Raw genomic sequence first — 19,933 nt, forward strand, 5'->3', positions numbered from 1 at the left:
ACTGTGCACCGGTGTCTACTAGAGCCTTATACTCCTGTGGGTCTGATGTGCCAGGCCACCGAATCCACACAGTCCAGTAAACTCGGTTGTCCCTTTCCTCCCCCTGGCTGGAGGCAGGGCCCCTCTAGTCCTCATCACAGTACTCATTTCTCATTTCTTGTACGTACGAGTCAGAAGTTTCTTCATTAACATCAGGAGTAAGATCAGCCCTTCTAGTCTGACTGGGGAACTGCCCAGAGCTCCCTCAGCACTCTCGGGTGGATCCCATCCGGCCCCATAGACTTGTGAGCATCCAGGTGGCATAGCAGGTCGTTGACTGCTTCCTCTTGGATTATGGGGGGTTCATCCTGCTCGCCATCCCTGTCTTCCAGCTCAGGGGGCCAAGTACCCTGAGGATAACTGGTCTGCCTGTTAAAGACTGAGGCAAGGAAGGCATTGAGTACCTCAGCCTTCTCCTCATCCTCGGTGACAATATTACCCCCCGCATCCAATAAAGGATGGAGATTCTCCTTGGCTCTCTTCTTGTCATTAATATATTTGTAAAAACATTTTTTGTTGTCTCTAACGACAGCAGCCAGATTGCATTCTAGCTGGGCTTTTGCCTTTCTCATTTCCTCTCTGCACGACCTAACGAGATCCCTGTACTCTTCTTCAGTCGCCTGCCCCTTCTTCCACAAGCGGTAAACTCTCCTTTTTTTCCTGAGTCCCAGCAAGAGCTCCCCGTTCAGCCAGGCCGGTCATCTTCCCTGCCCGTTCTTCTTACGGCGTACAGGGACAGCCTGCTCCTGCGCCTTTAAGACTTCCTTCTTGAAGATCGTCCAGCCTTCCTGGACCCCTTTGCCCTTCAGGACTGTCTCCCAAGGGACTCTCTCAACCAGCATCCTGAACAGGCCAAAGTCCGCCCTCCGGAAGTCCATGGTTGCGGTTTTGCTGGCCCCCCTCCTTACTTCACCAAGAATCGAGAATTCCACCATTTCATGGTCGCTAAGCCCAAGACGGCCTCCGACCACCACATCTCCCACCAGTCCTTCTCTGTTTGTAAACAGCAGGTCGAGCGAGGCACCTCCCCTGGTAGGCTCACTTACCAGCTGTGTCAGGAAGGTGTCTTCCACACACTCCAGGAACCTCCTAGACTGCTTCCTCTCTGCTGTGTTGGATTTCCAGCAGACGTCCGGGAAGTTGAAGTCCCCCACGAGAACAAGGGCTAGGGATTGAGAGACTTGTGCCAGCTGCTTGTAGAATGCTTCATCCGCCTCTTCATCCTGGTTGGGTGGTCTATAACAGACTCCCAGCAGGATATCTGCCTCGTTGGCCTTCCCCCTCATCCTTACCCATAAACACTCAACCGTATCATCATCACAGTCGTTGAGCTCTAGACAATCGAAACACTCCCTAACATACAGGGCCACCCCACTGCCTCTCCTTCCTCGCCTGTCCCTTCTGAAGAGTCTATAGCCATCCGCTGCAGCACTCCAGTCATGAGAGTCACCCCACCATGTTTCTGTGATGGCGACTAACTCATAGCTATGCCGCTGCTACAATGGCTTCCAGCTCCTCCTGTTTGCTGCCCACGCTGCGTGCATTGGTGTAGATGCACTTGAGCTGGGCTATCGATTTCGCCCCCAGCATCGGCATGCCACCCCTAGGCTCATCTCTAGTGAGCCTGGTTTTATCCCCTTCCCCCTTCAAACCTAGTTTAAAGCCCTCTCAGTGAGCCCTGCCATTTCATGAGCAATGATCCTTTTCCCCCTGTGAGACAGCTGGACTCCATCTGCCACCAGCAGGCCCGGTGCCATGTAAACCTCCCCATGATTAAAAAAGCCAAAATTCCACCAGTGGCACCAGCCCCTGAGCCACGTGTTGATCAGGTGGGTTGTCCTGTTCCTTTCAGTATCCTTCCCTGCCACTGTAGGGATTGAAGAAAACTCTGCCTGTGCTCCTCATCCTTCAACCAGTCGCCCCAGTGCCCTGAAGTCCCTTTTGATCACTGCAGGACTTCTCTCTGCAACCTCATCACTGCCAGCCTGTACAACCAACAGCGGGTAGTAGTCAGAAGGCCGTACCAGACCAGGGAGTTTCCTAATAATGTCTCTGACCCAGGCCCCAGGGAGGCAGCAGACTTCCCTGTGGGACGGGTCCGGTCAGCATATAGGGCCCTCTGTTCCCCTCAGAAGGGAATCGCCTATGACAATTACCCTCCTTTTTTTCTCAGCAGAGGCAGTCATAATGCATGGGGCTGACTGCCTCACCCTAGGCAACCTCCTGGATGGATCTTCATCTACATCCTCATTTGCCTGGCCCTCAAGTTCCAGGGCCCCATATCTGTTGTGTAAGGGCAACCGGGAAGGTGAGGGAGGCCGGGCAGGGGTTCACCTGGCACCCCGAGCAGGGACCTGTTTCCATTCCCCCCCCGTCACTTAGGTCCCCTCCTTCTACCTGGTGGCAAGAAGGCAGGGGATCCTCTGCTTCTTGTGGAGCCTCCATCTGCTGCCTTTGCCTCAGGGATGGTAGGGTGCGGCTCCACCAATCCATCTCCCTCTCACACTCCCTGATACTCCTTAACCTTTCCACTTCCTCCTTCAGCTCTGCCACCAGGCTGAGCAGATCATCCACCTGGTCACACCACACACAGGTGGTGTCTCTGCTGCCCTCCAGTACAAGTGACAGGCTCAGGCACTCCCTGCAGCCAGAGACCTGGACAGCTGTATGCTTGCATGAGGGCTCCATCTGGGTCACCACATTCCTTCTACCTATGGCTTTCAGCCGAGTGGAAACCATAGCTGGTCCTCTTCTTGGAAGGCAACGACTACTAGTTGAGTTGGCCTCTAGAGCCAGGCGGGGGACTGCGCCCTGCCCGCTCACCTTCCCTGCACGCACGCCCTCCCTCGCAAACTGCCGTTCCGCGCCGAGTCGCTCGCGCTCCCTGGCGGCTGCTCTTGTAAGTGAGGGGGTTTGGCCGCCGCCCCTCTTGTCCCCGCCCACGCTGAGTCAGAGCTGCCGCTCGTCAGGAACTCCCTCCTCCGGCTCGGGGAATGGGGGGACTGGGACACCCTCTCACTCCCTGCGCTTTTGCTTTTCGCGGGTTTTGCCGTTTCAGGAAGGGTCCCCCGGCGCGATCCCCCGCTCCGGAGCCCTTCGCCTCGGTGGCTTCGCTGAAATGGCGGGTACACTGGGTTTTAAACTGCCGCCGCCCCTCTTGTCCCCGCCCACGCTGAGTCAGAGCTGCCGCTCGTCAGGAACTCCCTCCTCCGGCTCGGGGTGGGGGGGGCTTTTCGCATATCTCGCAGCTCACTCAGGGATAGGGATCGGGTGGTTACCATCTCATTTATGGGTTCTGCCTCTTCCTCCTCCTGTTCTCGTGATGGCCCTGGTTCATCTTCATCCCTTACTAAACGAATTGATTTTCTTGTGTATTTCTTCTTGTGTATAGGGGCGACTGATACTGGCACGGGTTGGTTCGCTGGTTCATCCACAGTGCCTGTCACAGGGGTTGGAGTAGCCGCAGTGCCTGTCAATGGGGTTTGAGTAGCCACAGTGTCTGTCGTGGGGATTGATCTCTGGATGGTATTCTTAAAGAGTTGTTTAACCTTAAACAAGACCTGAACCACATTCAGGAGACAGAGCAATAGGAACATGCTGGTTTGAACATCCCAAGGATATTCAAAATTCTCAAGAGCTGTTGTTACTAGCCTGAAGGAGAAAGGGAAGGTGAAGAAGCTGGGGAAAGTGTGTCCCCCCATCTCCCCCATAGATTGGTTCCCCGAGGAGAAAAGGTAAAGAGTGTAATTATTAATAGTTTCTGAAAGGTGGCTCCCGAGGTACGGAGATGACAGCAACGCCGAATACAAATACCCGATTAGTCTCACGACCAAAAATTTTATCACATCATAAACCAGTAGTGTTACACAGTGCAGCAAAATGATATCCTTGATCCAGCTCCCAGAGGTGATAGACAGCACAACAGGGAACATATACAGCAAGTAAGGTGTTACATAACACAACTGTGAGAGCAAGCACGACAACTTTGAGAGTAAATTAATCAACATTGCGACCAGCGACTGTTAAGCCAATATGATGAATGCTTGTAACAAATTTGCCTTGACACACTCTGGTCAGATCTGTCATTATCTCAACCCTTCGTGCCCCACGTTGGGCGCCAAAAGGACTGTTGTAGTTTAACCCGGCAGGCAGCTAAACACCACACAGCCGTTCGCTCACTCCCCCTCCACCCCCAGTGGGATGGGGGAGAGAATCGGGGGGGGGGGGGAACAGTAAAATTCTTTGTTTGAGATAAAGACAGTTTAATAGGACAGAAAAGGAAGGGAAAATAATAATAATAATAATAATAATGATAAAAGAATATACAAAACAAGTGATGCACAATGCAATTGCTCACCACCTGCCGACTGATGCCCATCCAGTTCCCAAGCAGCGGTCACCCCTCCCCCAGCTAACTCCCCCCAGTTTATGTACTGAGCATGACGTCACATGGTATGGAATACCCCTTTGGCCAGTTTGGGTCAGCTGTCCTGGCTGTGCCCCCTCCCAGCTTCTTGTGCACCTCCAGCCTTCTCAGTCGGTAGAGCATGGGAAGCTGAAAAATCCTTGACTAGTGTAAGCACTACTTAGCAACAACTAAAACATCGGTGTGTTATCAACATTATTCTCATCCTAAATCCAAAACACAGCACTATACCCGCTACTAGGAAGAAAATTAACTCTATCCCAGCTGAAACCAAGACAATTATACAGACTGAATACACAAATTTGTATATTAAAATGTCATAGGTATGAACAAAATTTGTATCATTTTAAATTTTTCTTTTCCTCAAGAGTTTGAACATACTAGCTGTAAATATGCTCACTTTTTTTACTGCGAGGATTAATGGAGGCAGAGCAGAAACTGCATTACAATAAATACATGAAGCATTGTTTTTTTCTCTTTCCCCCAGATTTCTTGGCTTCATGATCCTGCTAAAAACTGATATTTTGCTTGCTCATCCTTCAAGTTAGCTATGGAATTTCTATAGAAATTTAATACCAGTAAGTACTGCATAGTAAAAATAAATATATAAGCATACTTTTTACTGCATATCTTACCATGCAGATACTTGTGTTATAGGCGAAAGATTCCTACAACAGGGGCAGAGGATAATATACCAATCCATGTCAGATTTAAATGACATCTAATAAAATCAATAAACTTCAAAACATTCAGGAAGCAAATGATGATGCAGAACCCAAATTATACCATTTTCCACAATTCTATCAGTTTATTTTTAATCAGTGAAGGAATTTTAGAAAATTGAGTCTTTGATTTCTTGACATTTCAGAGCACAGTTAAGTTAGCATCAAATCAAATGATATAAATTACAATGATGAATGTTCAAACAATATGACCTGTGCCTGACTTTCAGATGCTGTTTGACTGAGAAGCCTAATTTGGTCCAGTTCTGAATGTCCCATTGAATTCTGAGTTAGAGACTGCACTGGGTCAGTTTTGTTGTATCTGCCAGGCTGATAAAACCCATAATATTCTATTCTCTTTTCCCCATAGTTTTCCAGCACCTTTAGTTTCTGCCTAAACCGAATAGTTTTACAGGTTAAGAACAGGATCACAGCACAAGCCAGAACGAAAAAGGCTAGTAAAATGTCAAAAGCCTGATTCAGCTTTCCAACCTGTTGTGTACAAAGTAGGGATGTTGAGTAAATAAAGGTTCACTTTATTTTATGAAGTACGAAGAGCTTTTAATAAATGAATGAAAATGTACGTGGATAGATGAGAGTGGCAAGCAGGCAGTAAGAGTACAAAATGCGGAAAATAATACAGACGCGTATATCAGTGAGACACAAAAAGTACTAACACTGATTGGCCAGACTCAGGTAGTAAATGCAGATAAATAGGTAGTATTTAGTTTATGCGAAAAACACAAGTAAACCCAGGAAATTACAGCTAAGTGAAAAGGTGCTGCAACACACTAATTAGTAAAGAAGCATTTATTGTTCTTTTTAAAAAAAATTATTTTTTTTTTAATATGAACTTCTAAAGACTAACACAATGTGCAGCTGGATTGAAGGACTATATGCATACACGATTGTGCTGGGACAGAGTTATTTTTCTTCATAGTAGCTAGGATGGAGCTACGTTTTGGATTTGTGCTGAAAACAGTGTTGATAATACAGGGATGTTTTAGTTACTGCTGAGCAGTGCTTACACAGCGTCAAGGCCTTTTCTGCTTCTCACACTGCCCCACCAGCGAGTAGGTTGGAGGTGCACAAGAAGTTGGGAGGGGACACAGCTGGGACAGCTGACCCCAACTGACCAAAGGGATATTCCATACCATATGATGTCATGCTCAGCAATAAAACTAGGGGGGAGGTTGGCGGGGGGGCTGCTGCTCGGGGACTGGCTGGGCATGGGTCGGTTGTTGGTGAGCAATTGTTTTCATTTGCATCACTTGTCTTTCTTGGGTTTTATTTCTCTCTCTTTGTTTTTTTTTCTTTCCCCTCTTTTCCTTACATCATCATCATCATTATTATTATTATTATTATTTCTTTTCTGTTTGTTTGGTTTTTTAAATTATTAAACTGTTTTTATCTCAACCCATGAGTCTTCTCACTTTTACTCTTCTGATTGTCTCCCCCATCCCACCGGGGTGGAGTGAGCGAGCAGCTGGGTGGTGCTTAGTTGCCGGCTGGGGTTAAACCACGACAATGATAAAATGCAAAGGTACTGTTGCTACCGAAGACATATAACTCTGGATGATATTGCCTGCACACGAAAGCTATAGTTTGGCTAATAAACTGTCACTTTTTAACCTGCTTAGTCCAACTAATTAGCCTGAGAACCACTGTGAACTACAACTTCACTGCTGCGATTCCCATCTTATCTGCTCTAAAATCCTTCACTCGTGATGCTGTCAAAGGAGCTATATTTGAAATAGGATTTTTTTTTTTTTGCCATACTGGTTTTAACTGAATAATGATGCTTCACCTAAAAAGCAGAAAGTCACAAGTCCACATATGTACAGTTGTAAACATGACCACTAACTAGAGAAGTATCTAAAAACAATGAAATAATACTGTACAGTTTAGAGGGAGAATAAAAAAGATCATCCCTTAATATTTTCCCCAACATTTTATCCTTAAAGCAACTCTGGAGGGAAGAACAAGAATACACGTTATCTTCATTTTTCCCCCCAATACTTTGTCTATTCCCTCCCTTTCCTCTCTAAAATAACTTGATGCTCTCTGGGACAGCTCTAGCTATAGGCTAGAGGAAGCAACTGACAAAAAGAGCAAAATCCTCAGGAAGTGCTACATGGAGCGCAGATGCCTGTTTTCCCTATAGCAGAATCCTGAAAACCTGAGCTTGCTACTGGTACCACCCCTGACCATCATACGGGAGCAAGCTGAGGGTGGAACCCCACTTTGCAGCAGGAAGAGCTGCACGCTTGGCCTTCCCGAGTGAGCCCGTCTCACTGCCATCCTCGGGAGACAAAATTCTGTTCTGTTTCTGCAGCTGAGAAATCTTGAACTGGCATTGGATAACCAAAGGAATCTAATCAGGAATCTGGTTAGAGAGGTACTCAACAGGAAAAATTACTTAGCCTTTCTTGAGAAAGTTGTTTATATGAATCAAAATATTTTGATTAATACTATATTGTTTAAAACATTTTTGCTTAAACTCTGCAAATTGACTTGCACAAGAAGCCTACTTTTGAAAAATTTTATTTTTAACAGAAGTTTCAGATATGAGATGCAGCAAGCACATGTAATATTATCTCTATGAAATGGCAAAACCAGAGTGACTCACATTATTCACTAGTAGAAGGAACAATCACTTGACAGAATCAATTTCACACATTCTGTCAGAAGGTATGTTTGGCCCTGGCAGTCTATCAGTTGTATAGTAAAATTTTCGTAGCTTTTACAAAAATATGCCCACTAAAGAGAGGCTTTTTTTATTTGAGAAGAAGCTTTCTTAAACAATTTGAGTATCTGAAAGATAAAGCTGTCATTTGCAGAAGGTTTTATTGTGTTAAGGACTGCCAGAAATAATTGGTTCTTGCAGCAGGAAATTTGGAGCAGCTGAAGGTGGTTCAAAATAACATAATTATTTAAAGCAAGTTCTTTTTTCCTTCCTCTCTTTAAAAGAAGCTTCACAGGAAGACAGACATGTAGTTCTGCACCTTAAATTTTAGATAACACCTCTTTAAGAACCTTTTGAATATACTCATAAGTAATATAACAGTTACATTTACTGAAAAAAATAAAAGCTTTCTCATAAAGCAGCTGCTTGGTTCACCTTTGGCTAGATATTTGTCCTGATGATCTGGGACAAAAAAAGGAAAGCTTCTGTGCACGTTAAAAGCAATGAAACCTCTTTAAGTTATACATGTAAGAGTTCCCTGATTTTTTTGGTAGTGACTACATGTTCTACAGCTTTACAAATACTAACATAGCTTTAGGATTTGTAAGCGACATCTAAATTACCATTAGAAAATACTTAAGACCTTTCAGGAAATCCAGCAGACTAAATGTAAACTCATGCAATATTGTCTTCCTGACTTTCAAAGCAGACAGGAATAATCTGAAGGTAAGTATGGACTGAACTCTGACCTAAACATGTTTTATACGTGAATTCTAGTAGTGACAATTTAAAAGTCAGTGTAACACTATTCAGCATTTTCATTAAAAACTTTCCTTTTGTGTGTTTATCCACCAATGACAATGACTAGAGAAAGAACAATAGTATAAATTGCTTGCTATAAGAATTCTACAGTGCAAAAACTGTTTTCACAGCCTTTCACAGCAACTCTTCCACTTAATGTCATAAAGGGAAAAAAAAAGGATGAAAGTTCAAGATCTACCCTCAACATGAAAGAAGACTGAACAAAAACTGTCCCCTAGAAGGGACACCAAAATACTAACAAGTCAACTAAAGCAACTACTTAATCACAGATGAGAGAAGCAGCTAGTTCAATATTAACATGAGAACAGGCAATAAAATATGCAGTGCTGTTTCCTCACTTTTACTAAATGACATTTTCCATGAAATAGAAATAAGTTTACTATATTGCTATGAAGCCAAATAAAAAGTTAATATAATGTAGCATGAAAATTTTACCTTTTTAAGTTTCTTTTGGCAAAAAAAGAGGCAAAACTACTTATATTTGAATATTTATCTGTAGAATTGTGAAAGACCTTAAAAACCATCTTAAGGGCCTTTGCAGCATTCTTATTTAAGGCATTTTAAATTTGCTCACCTATTCAATGATGGCAGAAGTGAAAGCAATGCCAAAGCAGAAAGTTTTCTTCTTTCTGGCTGAGTGATGTTATCCATCTGATCAACCCACGTTTCAATCATGTTACCAAGAATTTGATCCAACTGTAATGGGAAACAAAACATTCCTCTTCATTTATGAGTACTTCAGCATATTTAGAAAATCACTTATTTTAACTTTTCTACCAATTCAATACATTATTCAATTTGGGAAAGACACCATACAGTTACGTATACCTGACAGAAGTAGAAGCAACAGGTTTGGGTTTTTTTTAAATTTTCTATGACAGTGCTTCCAGGCCCTGAAGCCCACTCACCATTAATTGTAACCTAGAAGTTAGAAATTCATTTAACTCATGGACAGAGCACAGATTCAGAACACTGAATTACTCAGTCTTCACATAACAATCTAACACATATAAAGCATGCGAATTTACTCTGTTTTACCTTCACTGGTGGCAACAACAAAAAGACTTGTCTTTACCCGTTTGAAAACTGTATTATACCTGAGGATAAGAAACGTACTAAATTTCACTTAAAGACATAGTAAAACACTTGTAGTAAAAGAACCTCAGTAACCTCATCAGTGAAAACAGAGTACACTGAACCCACTACTCCTAGAAACTGTGAGAGAGTTCTCACAGGAGAATGATTAGACCATTATCCCCAGTGTAAGACCCATCAAGATGGGACAAGGAAAGCAACTGTCACCCTTCAATACCATGCAAACTAAAGGGGTTTTTACAGCTTATTGTGGTATGCAGCAGGAAGAGAATTTAGAGACTGTATAAAACTTCTTATGAGATGTTTTAAGTGAATTGCGGGAACATGTAAAACTTGTTACAGGTTGTTCAGGGGAAGGACCAAAGGAAGGGAAAGGGCCCCTTTCAAGTTGGACTGGGGAGGAACAAGCATGGAAAACAGAGGGAAAAGTTCTTTCGGGTCAAAAGAATGCAACACTTGCACATGCAATCCAGTTGAAATATCAAGACAAAGATTCTTACCTCCTGACCCAATTCACATGCCATCTGGGTCAAAAATAATGAAAAAAACCTTGCATTTTGTAGCAGAACTCTACCCATGACCCCCAGATAAGTAGACATCACCACTGGGTATCTCTGAAACAAAAGTAAACCAAAACAAACCGGTTTTAGTTTAATTAAGAAAAAGATATTTAACATATTGTGGTGGGTTAACCTTGACTGGATGCCAGGTGCTAACCAAGCTGCTCTATCACTCCCCCTCCTCAGATGGACAGGGGAGAAAAATATGATGAAAGGCTCGTGGGTCAAGATAAGGACAGGGAGATGACTCAGCAATTGCTGTCATGGGCAAAACAGACTCGACTTGGGGAAATTAATTTAATTTATTGCCAATTAACAGAAGAGTAGGATAATGAGAAATAAGAACAAATCGTAAAACACCTTCCCCCCACCCCTCCCTTCTTCCCAGGCTCAACTTCACACCTGATTTCTCTACCTCCTCCCCCCGAGTGGCGCAAGGGGACAGGGAATGGGGGTTGCGGTCAGTTCATCACACATTGTCTCTGCCACTCCTTCCTCCTCACGCTCTTCCCCTGCTCCAGTGTGGTGTCCCTCCCACGGGAGACAGTCCTCCACAAACTTCTCCAACGTGGGTCCTTTCCACGGGGTGCAGTCCTTCAGGAATGGACTGCTCCAGTGTGGGTCCCCCACAGGGTCACAAGTCCTGCCAGAAAACCTGCTCCAGCGTGGGCTCCTCTCTCCACAGGGTCACAGGTCCTGCCAGGAGCCTGCTCCAGCGCGGGCTCTCCATGGGGTCACAGCCTCCTACGGGCACATCCACCTCCTCCAGTGTGGGGTCCTCCATGGGCTGCAGGTGGATATCTGCTCCACTGTGGACCTCCATGGGCTGCAGGGAGACAGCCTGCTTCACCATGGTCTTCATCACGGGCTGCAGGGGAATCTCTGCTCTGGCGCCTGGAGCACCCCCCCCCCCTCCTTCTTCTCTGACCTTGGTGTCTGCAGAGTTGTTTCTCTCACATATTCTCACTCCTCTCTCCCGGCTGCTGTTGCGCAGCAGGTTTTATTCCCCTTATAAATATGTTATCACAGAGGCGCTACCACTGTAGCTCAGCCTTGGTCAGCGGCGGGTCCGTCTTGGAGCTGGCTGGCATTGGCTCTATCGGACATGGGGGGAGCTTCTGGCATCTTCTCACAGAAGCCACCCCTGTAGCCCCCCTGCTACCAAAACCTCGCCACACAAACCCAATACACATATAGAGCAGAAATACATGGAAAATACTTGCATGCATCCTTTATTTATTTTACTAAATTAGAAATTATAAATTGTAATTTAAAAGCCTCTAAGAACACAAGACTGAGTGAACAGTCATTAACAGAGTTTCTCAATTTTTACAATAGGAAAACTATGGCAATCTCAAAGTCAGTTTCTCCCCCAAACAGCCAAGACAATTTGCAAAGTGATTTTACTTTACATTTAAAAACCTGCATCTTAAGAAATAAACAATATATTGTACTGTTAAAAAATTACTTTCAAAGTTGATTATGGTTCAAAATTACCATTTACAATTTTAGTAACATTAAAAAGTGCTTAGTATTTCTGAATTTTTTGTTACTTATTTCTCTGAGAGAAGCTATAATACATTTGCCAAAAACTAATTTGCAAGTGTCTCAAAATTAACTGGATACAGTAACAAGCTCATTCATTTATTATCTTTTGTTATTAGTTTTAATTTTAAACTAACTTTAAAAAGTTATTAAACCCATCATCTACCAATATAACAGTAAGTATTTCGTAGAATTGCCAATTTGAAAAACAAAATGCCAACATTTACCTGAAAACGTTAACCCAGATTAATACCTTTTTGAATGGGGGGCAATGAATTTATTACAGTCTTAAATCAGAAGACATTTTAATAATCATAGAATCATAGAATCATTGAATCATAGAATCACTGAAGCCACTGAGGCGAAGGGCTCCGGAGCGGAGGATCGCGCCGGGGGACCCATCCTAAAGCGGCAAAACCGCGGCAAAAACCGCGAAGGCAAAAGCGCAGGGAGTGAGAGGGTGCCCCAGCCCCCCCCATTCCCCCAGCCGGAGGAGGGAGCTCCTGACGAGCGGCAGCTCTGACTCAGCGTGGGCGGGGACAAGAGGGGCGGCGGCAGTTTAAAACCCAGTGTACCCGCCATTTCAATGAAGCCACCGAGGCGAAGGGCTCCGGAGCGGAGGATCGCGCCGGGGGACCCTTCCTGAAACGGCAAAACCCGCGAAAAGCAAAAGCGCAGGGAGTGAGAGGGTGCCCCAGCCCCCCCATTCCCCGAGCCGGAGGAGGGAGCTCCTGACGAGCGGCAGCTCTGACTCAGCGTGGGCGGGGACAAGAGGGGCGGCGGCCAAACCCCCTCACTTACAAGAGCAGCCGCCAGGGAGCGCGAGCGACTCGGCGCGGAACGGCAGTTTGCGAGGGAGGGCGTGCGTGCAGGGAAGGCGAGCGGGCAGGGCGCAGTCCCCCGCCTGGCTCTAGAGGCCAACTCAACTAGTAGTCGTTGCCTTCCAAGAAGAGGACCAGCTATGGTTTCCACTCGGCTGAAAGCCATAGGTAGAAGGAATGTGGTGACCCAGATGGAGCCCTCATGCAAGCATACAGCTGTCCAGGTCTCTGGCTGCAGGGAGTGCCTGAGCCTGTCACTTGTACCAGAGGGCAGCAGAGACAACACCTGTGTGTGGTGTGACCAGGTGGATGATCTGCTCAGCCTGGTGGCAGAGCTGAAGGAGGAAGTGGAAAGGTTAAGGAGTATCAGGGAGTGTGAGAGGGAGATAGATTGGTGGAGTCACACCCTACCATCCCTGAGGCAAAGGCAGCAGATGGAGGCTCCACAAGAAGCAGAAGATCCCCTGCCTTCTTGTCACCAGGTAGAAGGAGGGGACAAAAGTGACAGGGGGGGAATGGAAACAGGTCCCTGCTCGGGGTGCCAGGTGAACCCCTGCCCGGCCTCCCTCACCTTCCCGGTTGCCCTTACACAACAGATATGGGGCCCTGGAACTTGAGGGCCAGGCAAATGAGGATGTAGATGAAGGTCCATCCAGGAGGTTGCCTAGGGTGAGGCAGTCAGCCCCATGCATTATGACTGCCTCTGCTGAGAAAAAAAGGAGGGTAATTGTCATAGGCGATTCCCTTCTGAGGGGAACAGAGGGCCCTATATGCTGACCGGACCCGTCCCACAGGGAAGTCTGCTGCCTCCCTGGGGCCTGGGTCAGAGACATTATTAGGAAACTCCCTGGTCTGGTACGGCCTTCTGACTACTACCCGCTGTTGGTTGTACAGGCTGGCAGTGATGAGGTTGCAGAGAGAAGTCCTGCAGTGATCAAAAGGCACTTCAGGGCACTGGGGCGATTGGTTGAAGGATCGGGAGCACAGGCAGAGTTTTCCTCAATCCCTACAGTGGCAGGGAAGAAAACTGAAAGGAACAGGAAAACACACCTGATCAACACGTGGCTCAGGGGCTGGTGCCATTGGTGGAATTTTGGCTTTTTTGATCATAGGGAGGTTTACATGGCACCGGGCCTGCTGGCGGCAGATGGAGTCCAGCTGTCTCAGGGGGAAAAGGATCATTGCTCATGAATTGGCAGGGCTCATTGAGAGGGCTTTAAACTACGTTTGAAGGGGTTAAAACCAGGCTCACTAGAGATGAGCCTAGGGGTGGCATGCCAATGCTGGGGGCGAAATCGATAGCCCAGCTCAAGTGCATCTACACCAATGCACGCAGCGTGGGCAGCAAACAGGAGGAGCTGGAAGCCATTGTGCAGCAGGAGAGATATGACTTAGTCGCCATCACAGAGACATGGTGGGGTGACTCTCATGATTGGAGTGCTGCAATGGATGGCTATAGACTCTTCAGAAGGGACAGGCGAGGAAGGAGAGGCGGTGGGGTGGCCCTGTATGTTAGGGAGTGTTTCAATTGTCTAGAGCTCAACGATTGTGATGATGATACGGTCGAGTGTTTATGGGTAAGGATGAGGGGGAAGGCCAACGAGGCAGATATCCTGCTGGGAGTCTGTTATAGACCACCCAACCAGGATGAAGAGGCAGATGAAGCATTCTACAAGCAGCTGGCACAAGTCTCTCAATCCCTAGCCCTTGTTCTCGTGGGGGACTTCAACTTCCCGGACGTCTGCTGGAAATCCAACACGGCAGAGAGGAAGCAGTCTAGGAGGTTCCCGGAGTGTGTGGAAGACACCTTCCTGACACAGCTGGTAAGTGAGCCTACCAGGGGAGGTGCCTCGCTCGACCTGCTGTTTACAAACAGAGAAGGACTGGTGGGAGATGTGGTGGTCGGAGGCCGTCTTGGGCTTAGCGACCATGAAATGGTGGAATTCTCGATTCTTGGTGAAGTAAGGAGGGGGGCCAGCAAAACCGCAACCATGGACTTCCGGAGGGCGGACTTTGGCCTGTTCAGGATGCTGGTTGAGAGAGTCCCTTGGGAGACAGTCCTGAAGGGCAAAGGGGTCCAGGAAGGCTGGACGATCTTCAAGAAGGAAGTCTTAAAGGCGCAGGAGCAGGCTGTCCCTGTACGCCGTAAGAAGAACGGGCAGGGAAGACGACCGGCCCGGCTGAATGGGGAGCTCTTGCTGGGACTCAGGAAAAAAAGGGGAGTTTACCACTTGTGGAAGAAGGGGCAGGCGACTCAAGAAGAGTACAGGGATCTCGTTAGGTCGTGCAGAGAGGAAATGAGAAAGGCAAAAGCCCAGCTAGAATGCAATCTGGCCGCTGTCGTTAGGGACAACAAAAAATGTTTTCACAAATATATTAATGACAAGAAGAGAGCCAAGGAGAATCTCCATCCTTTATTGGATGCAGGGGGTAATATTGTCACCGAGGATGAGGAAAAGGCTGAGGTACTCAATGCCTTCTTTGCCTCAGTCTTTAACAGGCAGACCAGTTATCCTCAGGGTACTTGGCCCCCTGAGCTGGAAGACAGGGATGGCGAGCAGGATGAACCCCCCATAATCCAAGAGGAAGCAGTCAACGACCTGCTATGCCACCTGGATGCTCACAAGCCTATGGGGCCGGATGGGATCCACCCGAGAGTGCTGAAGGAGCTGGCGGAGGAGCTTGCCAAGCCGCTCTCCATCACTTATCAGCAGTCCTGGTTAACAGGGGAGGTCCTAGATGACTGGAGGCTTGCCAATGTGATGCCCATCTACAAGAAGGATGGGAAGGAGGATCCGGGGAACTACAGGCCTGTCAGCCTGACCTTGGTGCCAGGGAAGATTATGGAGCGGTTCATCTTGAGGGCGCTCACAAGGCATGTGCGGGACAACCAGGGGATCAGGCCCAGTCAGCACGGGTTCATGAGAGGCAGGTCCTGCTTGACCACCCTGATCTCCTTCTATGACCAGGTGATCCACCTAGTGGATGAGGGAAAGGCTGTGGATGTGGTCTACCTGGACTTCAGTAAGGCCTTTGACACTGTCTCCCACAGCATTCTCCTAGAGAAGCTGGCGGCTCACGGCTTAGACAGGTGTATTCTGCGCTGGGTCAAAAACTGGCTGGACGGCCGGGCCCAGAGAGTTGTGGTGAATGGAGTTCAATCCAGTTGGCGGCCGGTCACGAGCGGTGTTCCCCAGGGCTCAGTTTTGGGGCCAGTTCTGTTTAATACCTTTATCAATGATCTGGATGAGGGGATTGAGTGCACCCTCAGGAAGTTTGCAGACGACACCAAGTTGGGCGGGCGTGTTGATCTGCTCGAGGGTAGGAAGGCTCTGCAGAGGGACCTGGACAGGCTGGATCGATGGGCCCAGACTACTTGTATGAGGTTCAACAAGGCCAAGTGCTGGGTCCTTGACTTGGGCCACAACAACCCCATGCAGTGCTACAGGCTTGGGGAAGAGTGGCTGGAAAGCTGCCTGTCGGAAAAGGACCTGGGGGTGCTGGTTGACAGCCGGCTGAACATGAGCCGGCAGTGTGCCCAGGCGGCCAAGAAGGCCAATGGCATCCTGGCCTGTATCAGAAATAGTGTGGCCAGCAGGAGTAGGGAAGTGATCGTGTCCCTGTACTCGGCACTGGTGAGGCTGCACCTCGAATACTGTGTTCAGTTTTGGGCCCCTCACTACAAGAAGGACGTCAAGGTGTTAGAGTGTGTCCAGAGAAGGGCAACGAGGCTGGTGAGGAGTCTGGAGAACAAGTCTTATGAGGAGCGGCTGAGGGAACTGGGACTGTTTAGCCTGGAGAAAAGGAGGCTCAGGGGAGACCTTATCGCTCTCTACAACTACCTGAAAGGAGGTTGTAGCGAGGTTGGTGTCGGTCTCTTCTCCCAAGTAACTAGCGATAGGACGAGAGGAAATGGCCTCAAGTTGTGCCAGGGGCGGTTTAGATTGGACGTGAGGAAAAATTTCTTTACTGAAAGAGTGGTTAAACATTGGAACAGGCTGCCCAGGGAAGTGGTTGAGTCACCATCCCTGGAGGTATTTAAAAGACATGTAGATGAGGCGCTTAAGGACATGGTTTAGTGGGCATGGTGGTGTTGAGTTGACGGTTGGACTTGATGATCTTAGAGGTCTCTTCCAACCTTAATGATTGTATGATTCTGAGTTGCTAAGCCACTACCCATCATATTTGAGAAGTCATGGCAGTTCGGTGCAGTTCCCACTGACTGGAAAAGGGGAAACATAACCCCTATTTGTAAAAAGAGGAAAAAAGGAAGAGCCGGGGAACTACAGGCCAGTCAGCCTCACCTCTGTGCCTGGGAAGATCATGGAACAGATCCTCCTGGAAGCTATGCGAAGGCACATGGAGGACAGGGAGGTGATTCGAGACAGCCAGCATGGCTTCACCAAGGGCAAGTCCTGCCTGACTAACCTAGTGGCCTTCTATGATGGAGTGACTACATCAGTGGACACGGGAAGGGCTACAGATGTTGTCTATCTGGACCTCTGTAAGGCCTTTGACCTGGTCCCCCACAACATCCTTCTCTCTAAACTGGAGAGGTATGGATTTCATGGGTGGACTGTCCGGTGGGTGAGGAATTGGTTAGATGGTCGCATCCAGAGGGTAGTGGTCAACGGCTCAATGTCCAGATGGAGGTTGGTGACGAGTGGCGTCCCGCAGGGGTCCGTATTGGGACTGGTACTGTTTAATATCTTCATCAATGACATAGACAGTGGGATCGAGTGCACCCTCAGCAAGTTTGCAGACGACACCAAGCTGAGTGGTGCGGTCGACACGCCAGAGGGACGGGATGCCATCCAGAGGGACCTGGACAAGCTTGAGAAGTGGGCCTGTGTGAACCTCATGAGGTTTAACAAGGCCAAGTGCAAGGTCCTGCACCTGGGTCGGGGCAACCCCTGGTATCAGTACAGGCTGGGGGATGAAGGGATTGAGAGCAGCCCTGCCGAGAACTTGGGGGTACTGGTGGATGAAAAGCTGGACATGAGCCAGCAATGTGCGCTCGCAGCCCAGAAGGCCAACCGTATCCTGGGCTGCATCACAAGAAGTGTGGCCAGCAGGTCGAGGGAGGGGATTCTGCCCCTCTACTCTGCTCTGGTGAGACCCCACCTGGAGTACTGTGTCCAGCTCTGGAGCCCTCAGCATAAGAAAGACATGGACCTGTTGGAGTGGGTCCAGAGGAGGGCCACGAAAATGATCAGGGGGATGGAACACCTCTCCTATGAAGAAAGGCTGAGAGAGCTGGGGTTGTTCAGCCTGGAGAAGAGGCGGCTTTGGGGAGACCTTATTGCAGCCTATCAGTACTTAAAGGAGGCTTATAAGTAAGATGGTGGCAAACTTTTTAGCAGGGCCTGTTGTGACAGGACAAGGGGGAATGGCTTTAAACTAAAGGGGGGTAGCTTTAGACTAAACATAAGGAAGACATTTTTTACGCTGAGGATGGTGAAACACTGGAACAGGTTGCCCAGAGAGGTGGTAGATGCCCCATCCCTGGAAACATTCAAGGTCAGGTTGGACGGGGCTCTGAGCAACCTGATTTAGTTGAAGATGTCGCTGCCCACGGCAGGGGGGTCGGACTAGATGACCTTTAGAGGTCCCTTCCCACCCGAACTATTCTATGTTTCTATAGAATCATAGAATCATTAAGGTTAGAAAAGACCTCTAAGATCATCGAGTCCAACTGTCAACCCAACACCACCATGCTCACTAAACCATATCCCTATGTGCCTCATCTACATGTCTTTTAAATACCTCCAGGGATGGGGACTCAACCACTTCCCTGGGCAACCTGTTCCAATGTTTAACCACTCTTTCAGTAAAGAAATTTTTCCTCACGTCCAATCTAAACCGCCCCTGGCACAACTTGAGGCCATTTCCTCTCGTCCTATCGCTAGTTACTTGGGAGAAGAGACCGACACCCACCTCGCTACAACCTCCTTTCAGGTAGTTGTAGAGAGCAATGAGGTCTCCCCTCAGCCTCCTCTTCTCCAGGCTAAACAACCTCAGTTCCCTCAGCTGCTCCTCATAAGACTTGTTCTCCAGACCCCTCACTAGCCTTGTTGTCCTTCTCTGGACACACTCTAACACCTTGATGTCCTTCTTGTAGTGAGGGGCCCAAAACTGAACACAGTATTCGAGGTGCGGCCTCACCAGGGCCGAGTACAGGGGCACGATCACTTCCCTACTCCTGCTGGCCACACTATTTCTGATACAGGCCAGGATGTCATTGGCCTTCTCGGCCGCCTGGGCACACTGCTGGCTCACGTTCAGCCGGCTGTCAACCAGCACCCCCAGGTCCTTTTCCGACAGGCAGCTTTCCAGCCCCTCTTCCCCAAGCCTGTAGAGCTGCATGGGGTTGTTGTGACCCAAGTGCAGGACCCAGCCCTTGGCCTTGTTGAATCTCATACAGCTGGCCTCGGCCCATCGATCCAGCCTGTCCAGGTCCCTCTGCAGAGCCTTCCTACCCTCGAGCAGATCAACACGCCCGCCCAACTTGGTGTCGTCTGCAAACTTCCTGAGGGTGCACTCAATCCCCTCATCCAGATCATTGATAAAGATATTGAACAAGACCGGCCCCAAAACTGGTCCCTGGGGAACACCGCTCGTGACCGGCCGCCAACTGGATTGAACTCCATTCACCACAATTCTCTGGGCCCGGCCGTCCAGCCAGTTTTTGACCCAGCGCAAAGTACACCTGTCTAAGCCGTGAGCCGCCAGCTTCTCTAGGAGAATGCTATGGGAGACGGTGTCAAAGGCCTTACTGAAGTCCAGGTAGACCACATCCACAGCCTTTCCCTCATCCACTAGGTGGATCACCCGGTCATAGAAGGAGATCAGGTTGGTCAAGCAGGACCTGCCTCTCATGAACCCGTGCTGACTGGGCCTGATCCCCTGGTTGTCCCGCTCATGCCTTGTGAGCGCCCTCAAGATGAACCGCTCCATAATCTTCCCCGGCACCGAGGTCAGGCTGACAGGCCTGTAGTTCCCCGGATCCTCCTTCCGGCCCTTCTTGTAGATGGGCATCACATTGGCAAGCCTCCAGTCGTCCGGGACCTCCCCCGTTAACCAGGACTGCTGATAAATGATGGAAAGCGGCTTGGCGAGCACGTCCACCAGCTCCCTCAGCACTCTCGGGTGGATCCCATCCGGCCCCATAGACTTGTGAGCATCCAGGTGGCGTAGCAGGTCATTGACTGCTTCCT

General features: G+C 48.3%; 1 protein-coding gene across 1 annotated transcript in view; it reads right to left on the reverse strand.

Annotated features, from left to right (window-relative positions):
• The window catches only part of LOC143172045 (importin-11-like), a 206,043-nt gene that overhangs the window by 43,979 nt on the left and 142,131 nt on the right, over nt 1-19,933 (reverse strand). Inside the window, exons 27-28 of the mRNA XM_076361261.1 lie at nt 10,291-10,404; nt 9,270-9,391 (exon numbers count right to left, since the gene is read on the reverse strand). Of these exons, the coding sequence (XP_076217376.1) occupies nt 9,270-9,391; nt 10,291-10,404 (236 nt within the window). The remainder of the gene's footprint in view (nt 1-9,269; nt 9,392-10,290; nt 10,405-19,933) is intronic.

The sequence above is a fragment of the Aptenodytes patagonicus genome, chromosome W (assembly GCF_965638725.1).
Source record: "Aptenodytes patagonicus chromosome W, bAptPat1.pri.cur, whole genome shotgun sequence".
Classification (NCBI taxonomy): Eukaryota; Metazoa; Chordata; class Aves; order Sphenisciformes; family Spheniscidae; genus Aptenodytes; species Aptenodytes patagonicus.